Consider the following 18,654-nt stretch of genomic DNA (forward strand, 5'->3'; position numbering starts at 1 on the left):
GCTTGAATTAAGATTACTGCATAAAGAATATTAGAAAGTCATTTAAATTTATTTTTAGTCATCAATTAATTATCAATATTTTTATGCTAAAATATGTTGTTGAATTATTAAATTAAAAGAAATTGGATTAATAACTAAAAGTGATGATAAAAAATAATAAATTTTAATAACGGTCTATTATTTCTCTTAAAAAATAATATTTATTTTGTCATTAATAAATCTATTTATTTTTATGTATAAAAGTTGATACAAACCTTTTATAAAATAAACTTGTGTCATATTGGTTTATATGATTGTGCCACGTCAGTAATTTTACATAAATGACAATTTTACAATTTTATAAAATAAAAATAGTAGATATTTATATAAAAATGATACAAAAATAATTAAATTTAATATATGTTATTATTCAATTGAATTAAAACATAACTATTAAATATAATTAGTATCTACATTAAAACTGTAATAATTATTTTTAGTTATAAATATTTAAAGTGTATAATGTCACATTAATATTTGTTTACTATATATACATATATTCTAATATATCATAAAACATTCATGAGTTAATATTTAAAAAGAGATAGACCAACTTCACAAAATTTTTACTGCTGTTATTGTATATTTTTTGTTTTTAAATAATTATATATAAATTATAATTATAAATATTTTTATAATTGAGTCTTTAAATTTAATATTAGTTTACATATTATCTAATTAGTAAACAATATAATATTTTTAAATTTATAAAATATAATATAATTAGTTTAGCTTTTAGTCTACTTAAAATTAAACACAAATAATAATAACAGTAAAAGATTTTATTTATCTTTTAATAACACTTTAAATTTCAAATCTTTTTTGTATCACTTCTATCTATCTTAATCTTATCTTTCAATCATATCTTAATTTACATAAATTGATCAATTTTTTTTATTGTCATCTATCTATAAATATAACTTAGCTAAAAACTTTTTTAGTGCACTTTCTTTTTCATAAATTAGTATTGCAGAGTCCTGTGTCAATTGATATAGCTCGAGTCTAACATACACATCATGGGTGAGGTTGATCAATGGGAAAACATTCATGAAGATATGTTGAACCAAATCGCAGAGCGACTCTATTCATATGATGACTACCTTCAACTTCGATTGGTTTGCAAGCAATGGAACTCCAAAGTTCCCAAGATTCCCAATGGCATCAAAGCTCCGTGGCTGCTAGTACCTATTGGTGGCGCTGCTAAAGAAGCTTTCAAAATTGGTAAGGACATCTACCATATCACGCAATTACCTAGCATTGATGAAGAAACTGTTGACACTAGTAGTCTTGAAGAGAAGGGAATTTACCATCTCAAACTAGAGCTGCAATACAATCTTATCCGTGGTTCTTGTCATGGATGGCTAATAATTGTATCCATATATGAAGGCACTATACGAATGCTAAATCCATTGACAAAGGTTTGCTTGGATCTTCCTCCAATCTCAACTCTACCAAATGTAATTGATGACGGAGATGAATATTATTCTTATTACATTGGACCCTACAAGTTCATTACGGACACTGTACATGCATATAAAGTTCTAGTTTGGAAGGTTGTTATAAATTCAGCTCCTACCAATGACAATAACAATAATTTTATGGCTGTGGCTTTATATGGAGGTTCTTATTTGGCTTTTTACAAGCCGAGTAACAGGAAATGGCTCAAATTAACAACCAATACCGATGCATGGACATACTTTCAAGACGTTATATTTTTTCAAGAGAAGATATATATAATAGATGATGATGGCCAGCTATACGTGTTTGATACAAACACAAAGGCAAAGCCCGTGAGAATAATTCATGAAGTCACGCCTCCATCTGATGTTGTCACTGTTGAAGATGAAGAAGTCTCCAATCTTAAATACCTGATTGGTTGTGCTGATGGAAGTTTATTGATGGTGGTAAGACATCTTCATAATTTGATGCAGCAAGATAACCAGCGTTCCTATGAGACTATCAAATTCGATATTTATGAATTGAAGAAAAATGCAAACACATGGTCAAGAGTAACTAGTTTGGGGAATTATGTGTTGATAATTGGATTCAATGCTTCTGTTCAAATGTTGGCTGACGATTTTTCAAATTGCAAAGGAAATCAGATCTTCTTTACCGATAATTTTGTTATAGACCAAACATCAGACGACGTTGTTTACTATCATAACATTGGCATCTTCAATTTGGAAGATCAGAGTTGTCAAACAGTGTTATCAGATGTTAACTTTTTTTGTCCTCCTGTTTGGATGTTCCCTTAATTAGCTTAGGTTTTTTTCCTTTTATCCTTAGATTTTCAATTTGTACTCTTAGAAAGTATTGTGTTTAGATCATTTTGCAAACTGTCTACTAAATCCTTATTTCTTCCTTTCATCAAGTTTAATATATAAAGGTGATGTAATGACATTATTTTAGTCAAATATTACTTATTTGTTTACATATTTATATTCTTCACTTTTCGGTTTTTGGAGATTTTTTTATAAATTACTAGTGTATAGTCCGTACTCTATACGAATAATATATGAAATTATATAGAGACTTTTATTAAAAAAATTAAATAAAAAATATATAATAATTATTATTATAAATATTTAATAAAGTTATAATTAAAATTAAACTCTAAGAATTTTTAATCTTAAAAATAATTAATATTTGTCTTAATCAATTTGAGTTTGTTGAGTGGCCATCTCACTTATCCGCTTAAGAAAGTATTAGGATGTTCGAATCCATTGACAAGCGATGGAGTATCAATACGTGGTTAGACTTTGCAAGAGTACTGGTGAGTACCCGACCCGTTCCTACCCAATCAAGACGAATAATAACTCGACCCGAGGCGAGGCAGGTTTCGTTCAAGGCGAGTGTTCGAGCAGGGTAGGATGGGTCGGGTTTAAGGTGTACCCACCCCAAGGTATATACATATAAACACTTTTTATGGATTAGAATTTGCCTCACATCACATATTCAATGATTAGTCTGAGTTCATACTCCATATCCACACTAGAGAGACTCAGTCATCCTCACCTAGAGTATTCTTCTTCTCGGCTTCTCTATGGAAAACCTCACCGCTCTCATTATCATCACAGCTTCCGTCGTCTCGCTACTGATCCCGTCACTGCCTACCTTCGTAGCTCTCGTTCTCACCGCTGCTGAACTCATCACCGTCGTTGATGAACCCGTCGCTACCTTCCTGCTGAGTCCTTTTTTCTCTAGGTAAATTCCTTAAGCCTGTTGCTGCCTTCCTCCTGTTGAGACCCTTTTTTCTAGGTAAATTTCTCTCCCCCTCTCTCTCCCATCACATATTGTGAGTCTGTTAAATTCTTCTTTTCTTCTTCCACAGTCTCATCACTTGGTCGTAGCCCCTTTCTCCTGAGCGTGTCATGTTTTCTTCCTCTATTTATCTGTCTGCAGATAAGTTTCCCTCTCTCTCACATTATGAATGACTAAATATGTATTTCATTGAATCTCTACTTGGTGAAGTTGTGAGTTTGTGTTGTAATTTTATTGGTGAAGTTGTATGTGAATTTGTGTTGCAATTTTGTTTATATATGTGCAGTGGGTCTAATCTACATTTCAATAATTTCTGTCCATATTATGTACTAATATTTTTCATGATTGATTTTAAGATTATTTTATATAAAAATAAATATGTTTCATGATTAATTCTTCATTGAAGTGTGAATGTTCTCATTACATAAAGTTCATTTTGTATTTTTCATTTTAAATCGTTATTAACTTTGGATTCTAATTACTGATGTTGGCATGTTGCAATAGTTTATATATGTTGATTGAGAATTAGAACTTCTGTGATTTTGGTTAATTTATATATGTGCAATGGATCTAATTACTGATGTTGTAATGGTTTGCTCAGTTTTTTAAATAAGTACTTTATATATGGTTTGTTTAGATTTTTCAATTTTTTCAATATAGGTGCTTTAAGATTATTTCATGGATAGTAATGTTAGAGAGGACGCACAAAACAAACAGTGTTGCTCCTAGCCATATTGAGATTGATATTTAGAGTAGTGTTAATACACTTAATGTTAAATTTGTAGTGATCATACATTAAATTTTTTTTATTTCATGTTATTTGACATTATATGAATTTTATGTTTGCAGTTTAATTTATGTATAAATTTTAATTTTTTTATCTTAATTTATGTATGAATATGTAAATCTTAAAGTATTATTTAATTGTTATAGGATGGGTAAGAGTGGAGAGGGTACTCGCAGGAAAGAATTAGGGTACATCATTTTACTACCCACAGAAAATGATTAAGATACAATATTTTACTACCCGCAGGTATAGGTGGAGCGAGTAGTTGAAAAGTTTAAGGACAGCGCGGGTAAGGCAAAAACCCGCCTCACTGCCAACCCTATACGTCGTGGATTAGTTCTCGATCTGTCCAGTTAAAAAAACACCATAGAAAAAAAATATTTTTTTTAAGTAGAATAATTTCTTATTGATAACAATATTTATGGAGATTTGTTTTTGTTGGAATTTACCTGCGACAATTTTATTTGTTAGCATCATATTCATTCTTAAAGTCAAAACAATATCATCAATATTGTTACTTGTTAAAATTTCATATTTTATGATATGTTTTCAAGTTTTCAAACTCAGACTTATGCCGTTACAAAAGTTATTAAGTTAGTTAATATTCCTTAATAACATTACTGAAACACCATCATTGAGTATCAGTTTATGGGAAGAGAAACTAATAACAATTTTTGTTATTCGATATATAATTTATTCTATTGTAAAATGAATTATTATTTTACATTATTAAATACATTTTCTTTTAATTTCTTACACCATTTTATTTAGCAATGTTCTCATGCAGTGCACAGAATAATTAATAAAAATATATGAAGTTTTTATTAAAAAATTAAACAAAAAAACATATAACAATTATTACTATAAATGTTTTATAAAGTTATAATTAAAATCAAAGGTTAACGGTTTTTAATGTTAAAAATGTTAAAAATAATTAGTATTTATTTTAATCAATTTGAGTTGGTTGAGTAGTTATCTCACTCGTCTATTTATGGAAGTATTTTTTAATCTCGCTTATGTATATAACAACTCATTGGCTAGCGACAAACCCTTGATAAATGGAGTTTCAATCCCTGGTGGATTAGTTCTCGGCTTGCCGAGTTGGAAAATACGGGGAAAAAAATAGTATTTGTCTTGAAAGTAGAACAATTATCATTGATAGCAATACTTGTGGAGATTTGTCTTTGTTGAAATTTAAATGTGACAACTTTATTTATTGGTATTATATTCATTCATGAAGTCAAAACAATATGATCAACGTTGTTACCGGTTAATATTTCACACATGATTTTCAAGTTTTCAAACTTATATATAGACTTATTTTTTTACAAAAGCTATTAGATTGATTAATATTTTTTAGTAATATTACTAAAACACTATCGTTGAGTATTAATTTGTGTGAAAAAAAATTATAGTAACTTTGGTATTCAATATATATATATATATATATATATATATATATATATATATATATATATATATATATATATTCAAAAAAAATTATTATTCCTAGATTGGTAAATGTATTTTTCTCTCATTTTTATACTAGTTTATTTGGCAATAATTATCGTTAAAAAAATGAATGACTACACTATCTTATAGTTGATGTATAAAATAATTTTTTATTTTAAAATTAATTTTGGTCAATAAAATAAAATTAAAAATAATTTTTTACACAAATTTAAATTTGACTTTAAAATTGATTAACAACTCACCTTTTTTAAATTTTAATAACAAAAATAAAATTAGTTAAGTGCAAAATATTCAGTATTTAATAATTTCAATCATTTAAATTTCAATTAACAAAAATTGAGTTAGAAATTAATTATAACTTAATAATTGATTATATATATATATATATATATATATTAGTACACAAATAATAATATCTAATGTATAATTTATTTATTTTTTGACAGAATTAATATATAATTTATTTATTTTTTTGATAGAATTAATGTATAATTTATTGAGAATTGATTTGTTATCCAAATTTTTTTATAAATATTGTATTACGTGAAAATAGTGGTCTTATTCTTCTATTATTATTTAAAAAATTATTCATAATTTTTGTATTACGTAATTAATTTAATTAATAACCTTTATTATTATTTTTCTACCAAAAAAAAATAATATTTTTACTATTTATATATTTTTTAATACTAATAAATAAGTGAATATTTATATTATATTTATTGTCCTAGCTTAAGTTGTTTATTTCATATATTAATAATATAAATAGAGAAAAAATTATGTAATAAATTATATGTTATAAAAATTAGTTAATTTACACATAAATTAACTTTATTAAAAATAATTTTTTTTATATATAATCATCTTTAATATATATAATATCATGTATATATTACGATGTCATTTTAATTATTATGTGAGTGATTATTATTATTATTATTATTATTATTATTATTATTATTATTATTATTATTATTATTATTATTATTATTATTATTATTATTATTATTATTTATTTGTTTGTTTTATTGCGTTAGTAAATAATATTTAGACTAAAAGAGAAAAAATATAATTAAAATTTTTTAGTTTGATTAAAAATTTTTTTTGTAAGCACATCTAACTTTTACATATATTAAATGTAATAATGTTTAATAGTATAGTTTGTTTTGCAACAATAACTCAAAATATTAACTCAAGTGAGTAAGATCAACCTAGGTCCATTGTCTGGATTCTAAATTCGAATTTGGTTCATTATCTTGGGACTCAATGCAGATAAAGTCCACGTGTCCCATCTCAAATCGGCTCAAATTAAATTTCCGTTGTTAGTTAGGTAGTGTTTGTTTTGAGGTACTGAGACAGAGACTGAGAGACTGAGACTCAGTATCATGTTTGTTAGTTCAGAGACTGGTATTAAAATTTCTGTCTCTGTCTCTAAAATTTCAGTATTTCAGTACCTCCAAAAAGTAGGGACACAGGGGACTGAAATTTTTAGAGATAGAGACTGAAACTTTAATAACATTTTATACCTAAAATACTTTCATTTCAATTAATTAATTCCAATTTTATCCTTTGTGCAAATTAAATTAGAGTTTTATTCTTATTTCAATTCCTGTCCCCCATTTTGCACCAAACAGAATACTGAAATTTATTTCAATCCCTATCTCTAGTCTCTGTCTCTCAGTCTCAGTCTTTCCGTCTCTATCTCTCCACCAAATGCTATCTTAGAGATGGTAATTGATGCTTGTGTGGACGTGGCAGACTTTCATTCCCGTCCTTTGCTCCTATTTAAAAAAAAAATACCCTCCGTCCCCTCTCTATTTTTGTCGCAAGTCCCTCTTTAATTATCCCCTTAAGAAATGCAGATACCCACAGTTATTTATAGATATTTTTTTAATTTTCTTTTAAATAAAAAATCATAATATAATAATCATAAAATAATTAATTCAATATAATTCAACACAATTCATAATATATTCATTATAATAAATAACATTTCAAAAAAAAATATAAAAACATCTTCCAACAAATTACATAACATAATTTTTTGGAATGAAACTGAGCGGTGTAGTGACAAATTTAAGAGGCAGAGAAAGTGAGTTAGAGAGAGATGCAAAATTAAGACTAAAGATGTGTCTAAAAAAAGTGTTCGAATTGGAGGTAAGAATAAAGGTTACTAAATTCAAAAATATATATTAGAAAAAATCGGTAATTTTATATTCGCGTTGTTTTTACAGATCTTATGGAGAGGATAACTATGTCCCCGTCCCCGTCCATTTCATGTGGATAGATTTCCACAATCCCACCCATGAACATTTGACATATTTCTATTAAGTTCTAAATCGCGATTAATCTCTACGAATATCTATTTGGCTGTTTTTTTTTATCATTCCAATTGCTAGTATTCGTCAGTTCGTAATGTGGAATTATACCAGCCACTTAGTCAATTCTTAGATAACCAAAATCCAGGTTATATCATTCTCATAAAATTACATGTATCTTATTATAATAATATTAATAAAAAATAAAATATTTAAATATTAAATGAGTCACATTTTTCATATATATAACAATGACTAATATCACATTTTATAACTTGTGAAATCATATTATAAACTATTGATAAGTTTGGATTATGAATATAAATTGAAAAAATTTAACTATAAATTTAAATGGCCTTATTTTTAAACTGTATAATTTAATAATTTTTTTCAATTTTTATACTAATAATATTAATTCTTCTAACTTTTTTTGTCTATGTTCTCCAATATATTGTTTCTTTAAAAATATTCAATTACATAAATAATATCTACTTCATCATACAATAGTCCATAATCTTAATTATTTGACTTCTAAGGCGAGGACCTCTACATTTTCAATAATTTGATGAAATTTTTTTTATCTATATCACCATCTTATAACAAAATATACCAACCTCTAAATGGAAATCAAAATCAATAACCAAATAAAAAAAAAAGTCAAATACATGAATGTCTGACTACTATGATACATAGATAAATGTTGAAGTACAATTACACACGAATTTTTCTAAGCCATAATTCAAAATTCACCTATCCATTCTATCAATCAAATAACATATTCGAGCGTTACAATCTCTGTAGGTAGTCACGTAGACTTTCGAACACCTAAAAAGTCCGCATTTTTTTTAGTGTAAGTCATGCAAACCTCCCCGTTCATAAACTTTACCATGCTCTCAAGCTCATTAATTACCTCAGCAGTGTCTCGAATAATAAACATACTTTTGGGTCTCAGAATTTGATCAATCTCAGCCACAATAACTTGAAAATTACACTTAAGAAACCAATAAATATATTAGTAAAATGACACAGATAATTATTGCCTGTTGATATGATCTGACAAACTATTGATTTTGATGAATGAGAAATGAAATAATTATATATACATTTTCTTGAGTTGAAAAGAGATAATCTGCATGGAGAAAATCGTAGGACCTAGGATAAGTGCTAAACGATTTATACCAATCGTGATACATGCCAAAAAGACCGTGTTCATATATAATAGGAAGTGTATCTGGAGTATCTACTGAAACCACATTCATGACCTAAATATTCAAATCTTTTATAGCTGCAGCAAAACTGGAGACCAAAAAATAATTATAAAATAAAGGTAGTGACAACGATAGATTTATATAATTCGGATTAATATTTTAAAAGTGATTTTTCTTATCCTCTGTAGATTGATCTTATATCCATAACATTTTGCATATTTGGCCATTGAATTTCTATCTGAACACTTTTTTAGTATTCATAGTCCATGCTAAAATTGTCAGGGACAAGCTTTTCATAAACTCCAACTTGAGAACTTGTCAACCATGGTCCATGAATACTTCATGGTTAACATATTATATATAACTCCGAGTGGGAGTTGGAGGGTCTGGTGGCTTGTATATATCCACGATAAGTCGATAGTTGCCTTCTTGCCACGACGTCTCATAGAAAGAAAAAAATTTGTTGTAAAAACTACCAAATAAAAGAGTAATTGATAAAAAAATGAGATCCTCTTCTAATATATATGACTTTTTATAATGATAAAATAAAAATAGAAGGAATAAAATTTTATATTTTTATATTAGAAATAGAATTTAATATTTATCCTAATAAAATTAAATAATAGATTAGTTATAATTAATATATTTAAATAAATAAAACAAATCAGATAAAAATATTTTAAAGAATTAATCAAATTAATTAGTTAATACAAATAATTAGTATAATTGATTTGATTTGATTTAATTTATTGAATTCAAAAAAATAAATCAAGAGATAGTATATTAAATTTACTGAATTAAAAAGACAAATAGAAAAATACTCTCTTAGGAGATTGATTTTCTTAACTAAATTAATTTGTGTTTATTATATATTCAATTAGAATAAATAACAAATTATCTATTTTAATATGTACTTTATAAATTAATAAATTAAAATAATTGATATAATAAATTATAATTAATTAACTGTAATAAATTGTATTTAATGAGTTAAAAGAAATAAATTGAAAAACACTTTTAATAATTAATTATTTGATATAAATTATAATAAATTGTGTGATATTTAAATATATAATCAAATCAATTAGTTGCTATAATTAATTTACTGTAGTAACTTGTATTTAATGAGTTAAAAGAAATAAACCAAGAAATACTCTTAAAAGTATGTCACGTCAGCTCAGCTCCATCATTAAGTACAGAAATCCAATTTTTATATAATAGAATAAATAAAAAATTTTATTACAAAAAATATTAAAATTTATTATTTTTTATCATTAATTAGACATTAATATTAATTTTTTACCAGCTACATATAGCAACCCCCTCAAAAAGAATCCCCCTTCACCAAATGACCATCCAATAACTCTCTCTCTCTCATTATAGTTTGTTTACTTTTGTCACCCTCACTTCCACCGAAATCTAGTTAATTAAATAACGTGGAACGTGGAGTGAATATATATATGGAAAAGTACGAGAAGTCAATGTATATTTTATACAATGTATATAATGAGATTAAATTGAAATTAGAATTAAATTAGAGGCAATTAATTAATTTTAAATAGTTTTTAATTTAAAATTTGAATCAAATCATGATTCCCGTTAGTTATGACAATTAATTAATTTTGAGTAGTTATGGCAATCTTTATAGTAATATAAATGAGGAGCTCATTTGTTGATGTGGCGCTCATACGTTGAGTCTCGGAATTTATTTGCTTACGTGTCGTCACTAGAAATTTTTAGATTTATATTTATAAATTATAAATTATTATTTGCTTAGATTGTTATTTTCAAATTTTAAGTTTGGGTTGTTTTACTTAGGTTGTTATTTTTTAAATTTTAAATTGTTTTATTTGTTTGGGTTGTTTTACTTAGGTTGTTATTTTTAAAATTTTAAATTATTTTATTTAAGTTGTTATTTTTTAAATTTTATTTAGATTTTACTTAGATTGTTCTTTTTTATATTTTAACACTATTTTTTAAAAATCTGTTAATTCTTTTTAGCATTATTTTTTAAAATTTTGTTAAATTTTTTTTTTAATTGCAGCTACATAAATTCTTTTAAAGAAATTTAGAGTTTTAAAAAAATTTACGTTAATTATTCTTTGGTTGTTACATACTAATATTACTATAAATAAAGATTTACGTTAGTTTAGAATTTTTAAATTATTATTTGTTTAGGTTGTTATTTTCAAATTTTAAGTTTGGGTTGTTTTATTTAGTTTGTTATTTTTTAAATTTTAAATTAAAGTCAACCAAATTTAAAAAAATTTAGTTATGATGCAACTATAAAAGGATAAGTTATGAGAAATGTAAAGAACCACAGTTTAAAGTACATCAATCATTTTCTTTACATATATCCAAAATCTCCCTACTTATTCCAATGGCTGGTATTCACAAAATTGCTGACATCAATCCTACAATCGACAATTTGTGTGTACGTATACGAGTGATAGGTTATGGACACTATCAAGTTACGGAAATTTTCCATTGCCATACTCAATTGAGATGGTTTGGTTTAATGAAGACACGAGTTTTCTACTAATATCCTTTTATCTATAACTCTAAGGTTATTTATTTATTTATTTTTTAAATTAAAGTCTATGTACATTGGATTAGATATTGAATAAGTCTATATTTAACCATTTTTTATGTTATTTTCTTTTTTAAGTAGGTATCGAATAAAGCTTAGTGTCATTGATGATTCTAATTGTGTATGTTTTGTAATCTTTGACAAGGAGGCAAAACAAGTTTTGGGAAAGAACTGTGTAGAGATACTTGATCCACTCCTATTGATAAAATCTAACCAATATTTATTTCTAAACGCATTTGTGAAGATACTTTTATTGGTACTTTTTATATTATTTATTATTAATATATTATGTAATACCCTGCAGAAAAGAGATCTATCGGATACACCTACACTTTTGCTCAACCTAATTGATAAGATCTATCTCTTCGTCGTTGAAGTTCAAATATCAGATAATCCACATTTTTCACATTCTTATAAAGTTAAGAAGATGATTGATAATGTGGATCTCATAAATAAATTCAAAGAGGCTCACTCTATTCAAATTGTGAGTATATATAAGTGTACTTTCTATTAAAAATCAATTTATTTTTTGCTTCCTTAGTCATTAGTAGTATCTAATTTATAAATAATAATTAATTATAATTTTAGGATGTTGACTACACCGGTGGTTTGCTTCCAATTTCAAAGACATCCTCAATCATTGAAGGGGAGAAAGTAGAAGGTGCTAAGGTATTTGTTCAAAAAATATTTTTTTTTTGTTCTCTCAAAATTAGATCTTAATTTTATTCAAAAAATATTAGTGAGATAAAATCAAAGGTTAGAAAGAAGTCTTTAATTTAACGTGATTTTTTGTACAGAATTTATTGTTTGAATTCTCCAATGAAGTTGCGGCCAATGATGAATCCGAATTATTGAAAAATGTTATTATACCAACTAAGCGACTATCCTCGGAGTCAGAAGATTCGAAGGTGGAAGCAGATACCTCAACTTGCAAGAAGATCAAGATTGAGAAAGAAACTTGAGAATTTGGATGCACATGTTTTGGAACCCCTTTTAGAGTCTATCTAATAGAATAATGCCAAGCATATGTTTGTTTTGGTAGAACCATTGTCTTTTCTTGAGTTGTTATTTTTCTTTTGGTTCTTTTCGATTTTTATGTTTGGAATTTAAAATTTTTTTAAATATAAATTGAAGTTATTTGGTTATTACTTGTGATTTTATTTTTAATTTAATTCTCACTGTTGATATTCTGATAATTTTTAAATTAATATTTAATGTCATAAAGTTATAAATTTTTTTTTTGAATTATTGTTGATACAATTAAGTTTGTTATTAAATTTTAATGTGTACTTATTTAAAAAAAATCTAATTTTAAAGTATTATGTTTAGAATCTTAAATTTAAATTCAAATATACTTTTTTTTTGAATTTTTACGTAAGCAATTAGATTTGAGAATATTTTTTAAAAATTTATATAATTTATAAGCTACTATGCTAATACAAAGGATTATAATAAAGTAAATAGAATTATCAGTCTTATTAATATGTGAAGTTATTTATACTATTTAAAAAAATGTAATACTGTTTAAATTTTAGAAAATGTATAATAAAGTTAATACTGTTTATGATGAAACTAAAAAAAATATTTTTAAATTAACAAATTTCTATATTCCTAATGGAAACAGACGTTTGATTAGAAAATTTTATTTAAAAATTTAAAATTTATACTAGCTAATTAGGAAATTCTATTTAAAAATTTTAAATTTAAATTTCTAATACTAATTTCTAATTAAGTAAGGTTTTAACCATTTCGATTTTTAAATTTAAATTTTTTTACTTGCCACATTTATAAATTTTTATTATTATCTTTTAGATTGTTTTTTCTCAGTAGAAGTATTTTCATCTTTTTCTCTCTTTTTAAGTATTTTTTTCTAAATTTACGTAATTTATAAGGTTATTAATTTTTAGATTGTATTTAATTTTATTTATTTTTATCGATAAATAATAGGATTGATAGTATTTATGACGAAACTAATAAAAATTATTTTTAAATTAACAAATTCCTATATTCTTAATGAATAACAAACGTTTAATTAAAAAAGTTTATTTAAAAATTTTAAATTTGCACTAGCTAATTAGGAAACTCTATTTAAAAATTTGAAATTTAAAATTCTAATACTAATTCCTAATTAAGTGGCTTCTTAACAGTTTTGATTTTTAAATTTAAATTTTTTATTTGTCACATTTATATTTTTCTATTTACTTCGTTTACATTGTTATTTTTTAGATTATTTCAGCACAACAATAGAGGTACTTTCATCTTTTTCTCTTTTTACTTATAAGTTATTCATTTTCAATCTCTTTATTTAAAGAAATGGAAAAAAAAAAAAGATTTTAACTATAAGTTGAATTTATTGATCGTGAGACTAAACTTATATTTATTTGAAAAAAGATACTTTTGTAAAAAAATATATATTATTTTTCGTAAAATATATTTACGTAACTAAATAAATAAGAATAAAAAGGAAATTAAAGCAACCATTGAAAATAAAACCTGTACAATTTTACATAGACATAAGAAGACACTAATTTCATATTCTATTTGGTAAGTTAGACATGAGAAAAAATTGTAAAAAAATTAGTGTCTCAAGTTAAAAATTAGTGTTTCAGCATTTTAGAGAGACACAAAATACATGTTTTTAATGGGTGTTTGTGTATGACCATGTCTTTCATCATTTTTGTCTCAGTAAACAAGCACCATACATGTACTCCTGTGTCTATGTTTTGATGGACATGTATACCAAAAACAAACGCTGTCATATGTGTACTACTTTATTCTTTTTAATAATATAAAAAATTTGATAATAAAAATGTATTATGTATAATGTATATATATTTTTAATTGGTTAAAAAATTTATTTATTTGATATGTTTAGGTATATATTGAAAGATGCAAGAAGTCCAAAGAAAAGCAAGATTATATTGAAGAGAAAATTGATATTAAAAGACAAAGAAAATACAAAACCAAACACAATTCAAGGTAGATTTCATATAAAAAAATAAATTAATTATTATATCATTTTTGTTTTTATGTTAGAATAATATATTTTTTTATTTGGTATTTTTAAGTATGTCAGTTCTATATATTTAGTTTTTATTGGGTATACAAAATAACTAACATGTCATGAGTATTTTGGCCGAATGAAAGCCCATAAAATACAATATTTTCTATATATTATTTAGTTATTGACAAGTAATAAATTATTAATTTACATTGTCTTCGTAATATGTTACTAAATTTGTTTATGAAAAAATTACAGGAAATTCGAGTGATAGTTCCAATGGTGTGCATTTTTAATCGGTGTTGTCGAACATTACCAATAGCATTAATACAGATTTATTTTTGGATGATTTTGTTTGGAACTTGCTTATGTGAATGTACATGCACTCTATGTATTTTGATTTTCCTACTATTTATTCAATTATAAACTTTAACAGAAAATATGTTCAAAACTAATATCTCGAGTTCTTATTAGGTAATAACCCAACACCATATCGATCAATGTCTCCAACTACTAATCTACACTCTGTAGATGAAAAAGAACAATGTTCCAATATTAGTGATATTAGTAATTCGGGTATCACACGTGAAGCATATGATAGCCCATGTCATCAGATAAGTCAGCAACATCTTCAACAAACATCAAACAATATCGACCCGTTACAAAGCCAGCGTATGTTAATATGCTTTTATTACTTAAAGACCAAATATTTAACTTTTCAATTGGTCTATTAAAAACAATCTTTGGCATATACTAAATAATTATTATAGATTCATTGGAGTACACAAATCGAATTAGATTGCAAAGGAATGCAAGACTGAATAGGAAGACTATGCTACTTCAAAAGAGACATGGTAAGATAAGCATGATAGATTGTAATTATCACAAAGCTAAAATTTTATTTCTTTTATCTTTAATACTACCTTCATAATATATATTCATAATTCAGCTGATTCAAACATTTAACATATATTTATTTTTTTTTATAATATAAAGTACTTGATGTATTATCTCTAATGATTACAGGAGCAAGTACATCTAATTCAAATTTAGATACTAAAGAATTAGAAGAAGTGTGCATAGCTGAAAAAGAAAGACACTTGATACAAAGAAAAACATTCTTGAAGGAATTGACTATAAATCTTTCAAAAAATTTTTAAGAAGTTGAAGATATTATTGAAAACATGACTATATTAGATGATTATGTGCAAATTGAATACCCAGCCATATTCGATGTTGCTAAGAATGCAGGTAATTTAAGAAGTAGCAATATCAGCACTTTATTATTTACTATTGTTTTGCTTTTTATAAACAAAAAAATTATCGTTTAGTGTTCAAGTTTTAAAATTCAAACTAAGATATGGTTATATATTATAATTTTTGTATTTGAACATTGATTTATTGCAATTCTTATTGTTTGATTAACGTGCATGTAAAACTTAAATCTTGAGGTTGGCACAATGAAATTGTATGCATTCTTCGATAATATTTTATAAATATTATTTTTATACTTAACATGGTGAAAGAAAGGTATATTTTTATATAAAGTATTTGTTGCAGATATAACTGAAACAATTTATTATCTTGGTGATTATTAGATGTGATAGATATTGGTGACCTAGAATTTTTTTGTCGGTATTACGACGCCATGATGTGGTATGAGGAGAGATCAGAGAAGTCCAAAACAGGATCCAATTTTGAGTTCTCAATATCTTGTATGCGAGGGAAGGTACAACTGCCGTTTTGAAGCACTTGATCGGACGTTCAGGGATCTTATATCAGTTACCGATCAACATAAGACACATCAACCATTTGGTGGTAAGGTTGTTGTTCTAGGAGGTGATTTCAGACAGATACTTCCGGTGATTCCGAAAGGAAGTAGACACGATATATTGGCATCCGCTATTAACTCATCCCATCTGTGGTCATTTTGTAAGGTTCTGAAACTACATACGAATATGAGGCTTCTAATGTCTTCTTCGGATCAAGATGAAGGTGAAATGAAGAGATTTTCTAATTGGATACTTGATGTTGGAAATGGAAATATTGGCTCTGTTGTTGGTGATGAATCAGAAGTTGAAATTTCAGATGATCTATTGATTACAACTATTGATGACCCTCTCTCTCATTTGGTAGACTTTGCATATCCAAATTTGTTGCAAAACATGTCAGATTACAGGTATTTTCAGAGTAGGGCAATTCTTGCACCCACGCTTGAGAGTGTCGAGAAGGTAAACGATTTTTTCTTGACAATCTTTCCAGGGATGGAAAAGGAGTATTTGAGCTCTGACACATGTCAAGCTGATGAGAATGAAGATGTACAACCAGAGTGGTTCACACCAGAGTTCCTAAATGACATCAAATGTTCGGGACTACCCAATCACAAGTTGACTTTGAAGCCAGGAGTCGCTGTAATGCTACTGCGAAACATAGACCAGACTTCAGGTTTATGCAACGGGACAAGATTAATAGTTAACGAACTTGGCAGCAACGTAATTGGAGCGACGGTAGTGACCGGTAGAAATATTGGAGATAAAGTATACATTCCAAGAATGAACTTGATCCCTTCAGATTCAGGATTTCCATTTAAGTTCCAACGGAGACAATTTCCATTGACAATATGCTTTGCAATGACCATTAACAAGAGTCAGGGTCAATCATTATCACATGTACGACTTTATTTGCCAAAATCAGTGTTCACTCATGGACAACTTTATGTTACTTTGTCAAGAGTTAAGAGTCGCAGTGGCCTCAGGGTTTTAATTCTAGACGAAGATGGCAATCCAAAGTCATCAACAACAAATGTCGTGTTCAAAGAGGTTTTTAATAATATTTAGGTAAGAATAATATTATTTTTATTTTAATAGCATGTTATGATTTATACTTTTGTACAAATATTTATTATAGATATAACTAATTTATCTATAACTCTTTTTTCAGATTTGAAATGAAATGTGTAACAAGGAGCACAACATCCTATGCCAATTGCTTTTCTAATGAAGTTAGTAAGATACTAGGTTATCGATCGATAAATTTTTATTAGCTTTTTATATAAAATTTAGTGTAAAATTAACATGCTATTATTACAGTTATATATGTTCTTATTTTTTTCATGTCTCCCTCCTTATGGTTTAAGAATATTATAAACTTCAAACTCTTCTATTTATATTTTACTTTGAATAAAGATAAAACAACATATTTAACACGTTTATTATATAACGACGATGATAGTGTTATACTAAATTTTAAAAAATATATGGTTATAAAATATTATTTTTAATTTAACTTATCAAATTTAAATATAAGCCCGTGCATCGCACGGGTTTAACACTAGTTAATTAAATTTGAATAATTTTCCATTTAAAATTTAAATCAAATCATGATTCCCGTCAGAATTAAATTAGGATTATCTCCCTCTCTCAATACGGTGTAAACTCTTCTCTCACTCTCTCATCGAAGCAAAAGCTGGTACAATGCCGCCACGGTTACCAGTCGCTGTCAGACATCGCGCCAACACTCTTCCGACTGGCGCCGTCGTCCGCACAGGCCACCGTACGTAGGGAGGACGCGCATATTGTGTGAGTCGGGCTCACAGCACCGCAGCAATCCGAACGTCCAGCGCCTCCATCGCAGCCGGTTTGTGCCTTCTTCCTGTCGCTGGATGTTCACTTTCTCTCTGAATGTGGATGGTTATTCTTGGGTGCTTAGTTGTAGACGATGATTGCTGGTTATGATCTATACACGTTCACATTGGAGGTTCATTTTTGTATGAATTTGGATGTTCAGTTTTCGTGAATGTTTATTCTTCGAGTAATTCAACAAGATCCAGTCAGCAGCGCTGGGATGATGCGAGCGCGAGGTTCGGGGCTGCAACTAGGGGTGGCAAACAGGCCTAAACCCGCCGGGCCGGCCCGCGTAACTCGCCAAAAAAGACAGGTTGGACTGGAAAATTGGGACCGCCAAATAGGAAAAGCCCG

At 26.7% G+C, this 18,654-nt stretch overlaps 2 protein-coding genes across 2 annotated transcripts; both read left to right on the forward strand.

Moving 5' to 3' along the window:
• Positions 1-1,055: 1,055 nt before the first annotated feature.
• LOC112735466 (F-box protein At2g26160-like) lies at positions 1,056-2,294 on the forward strand. The gene has a single exon (XM_025785001.1). It carries the CDS (start codon positions 1,056-1,058, stop codon positions 2,292-2,294), a length of 1,239 nt encoding a protein of 412 aa, XP_025640786.1.
• Positions 2,295-15,861: 13,567 nt separating this feature from the next.
• On the forward strand, positions 15,862-17,514 carry LOC140177752 (uncharacterized). Its single transcript, XM_072210910.1, has 2 exons — positions 15,862-15,928; positions 16,850-17,514. Exons 1-2 carry the CDS (start codon positions 15,862-15,864, stop codon positions 17,512-17,514), a joined length of 732 nt encoding a protein of 243 aa, XP_072067011.1.
• Positions 17,515-18,654: the final 1,140 nt, after the last annotated feature.

Source organism: Arachis hypogaea, chromosome 13, assembly GCF_003086295.3.
Source record: "Arachis hypogaea cultivar Tifrunner chromosome 13, arahy.Tifrunner.gnm2.J5K5, whole genome shotgun sequence".
Classification (NCBI taxonomy): Eukaryota; Viridiplantae; Streptophyta; class Magnoliopsida; order Fabales; family Fabaceae; genus Arachis; species Arachis hypogaea.

What these genes read in the sequence shown, in the direction of transcription:
- LOC112735466 (XM_025785001.1), top strand. Translation starts at nt 1,056, where the DNA reads ATGGGTGAGGTTGATCAATGGGAAAACATTCATGAAGATATGTTGAAC.
- LOC140177752 (XM_072210910.1), top strand. Translation starts at nt 15,862, where the DNA reads ATGACTATATTAGATGATTATGTGCAAATTGAATACCCAGCCATATTC. An exon ending in CGATGTTGCTAAGAATGCAG is followed by an intron (nt 15,929 to 16,849) that starts GTAATTTAAGAA and finishes AAAACATGTCAG; the next exon opens with ATTACAGGTATTTTCAGAGT.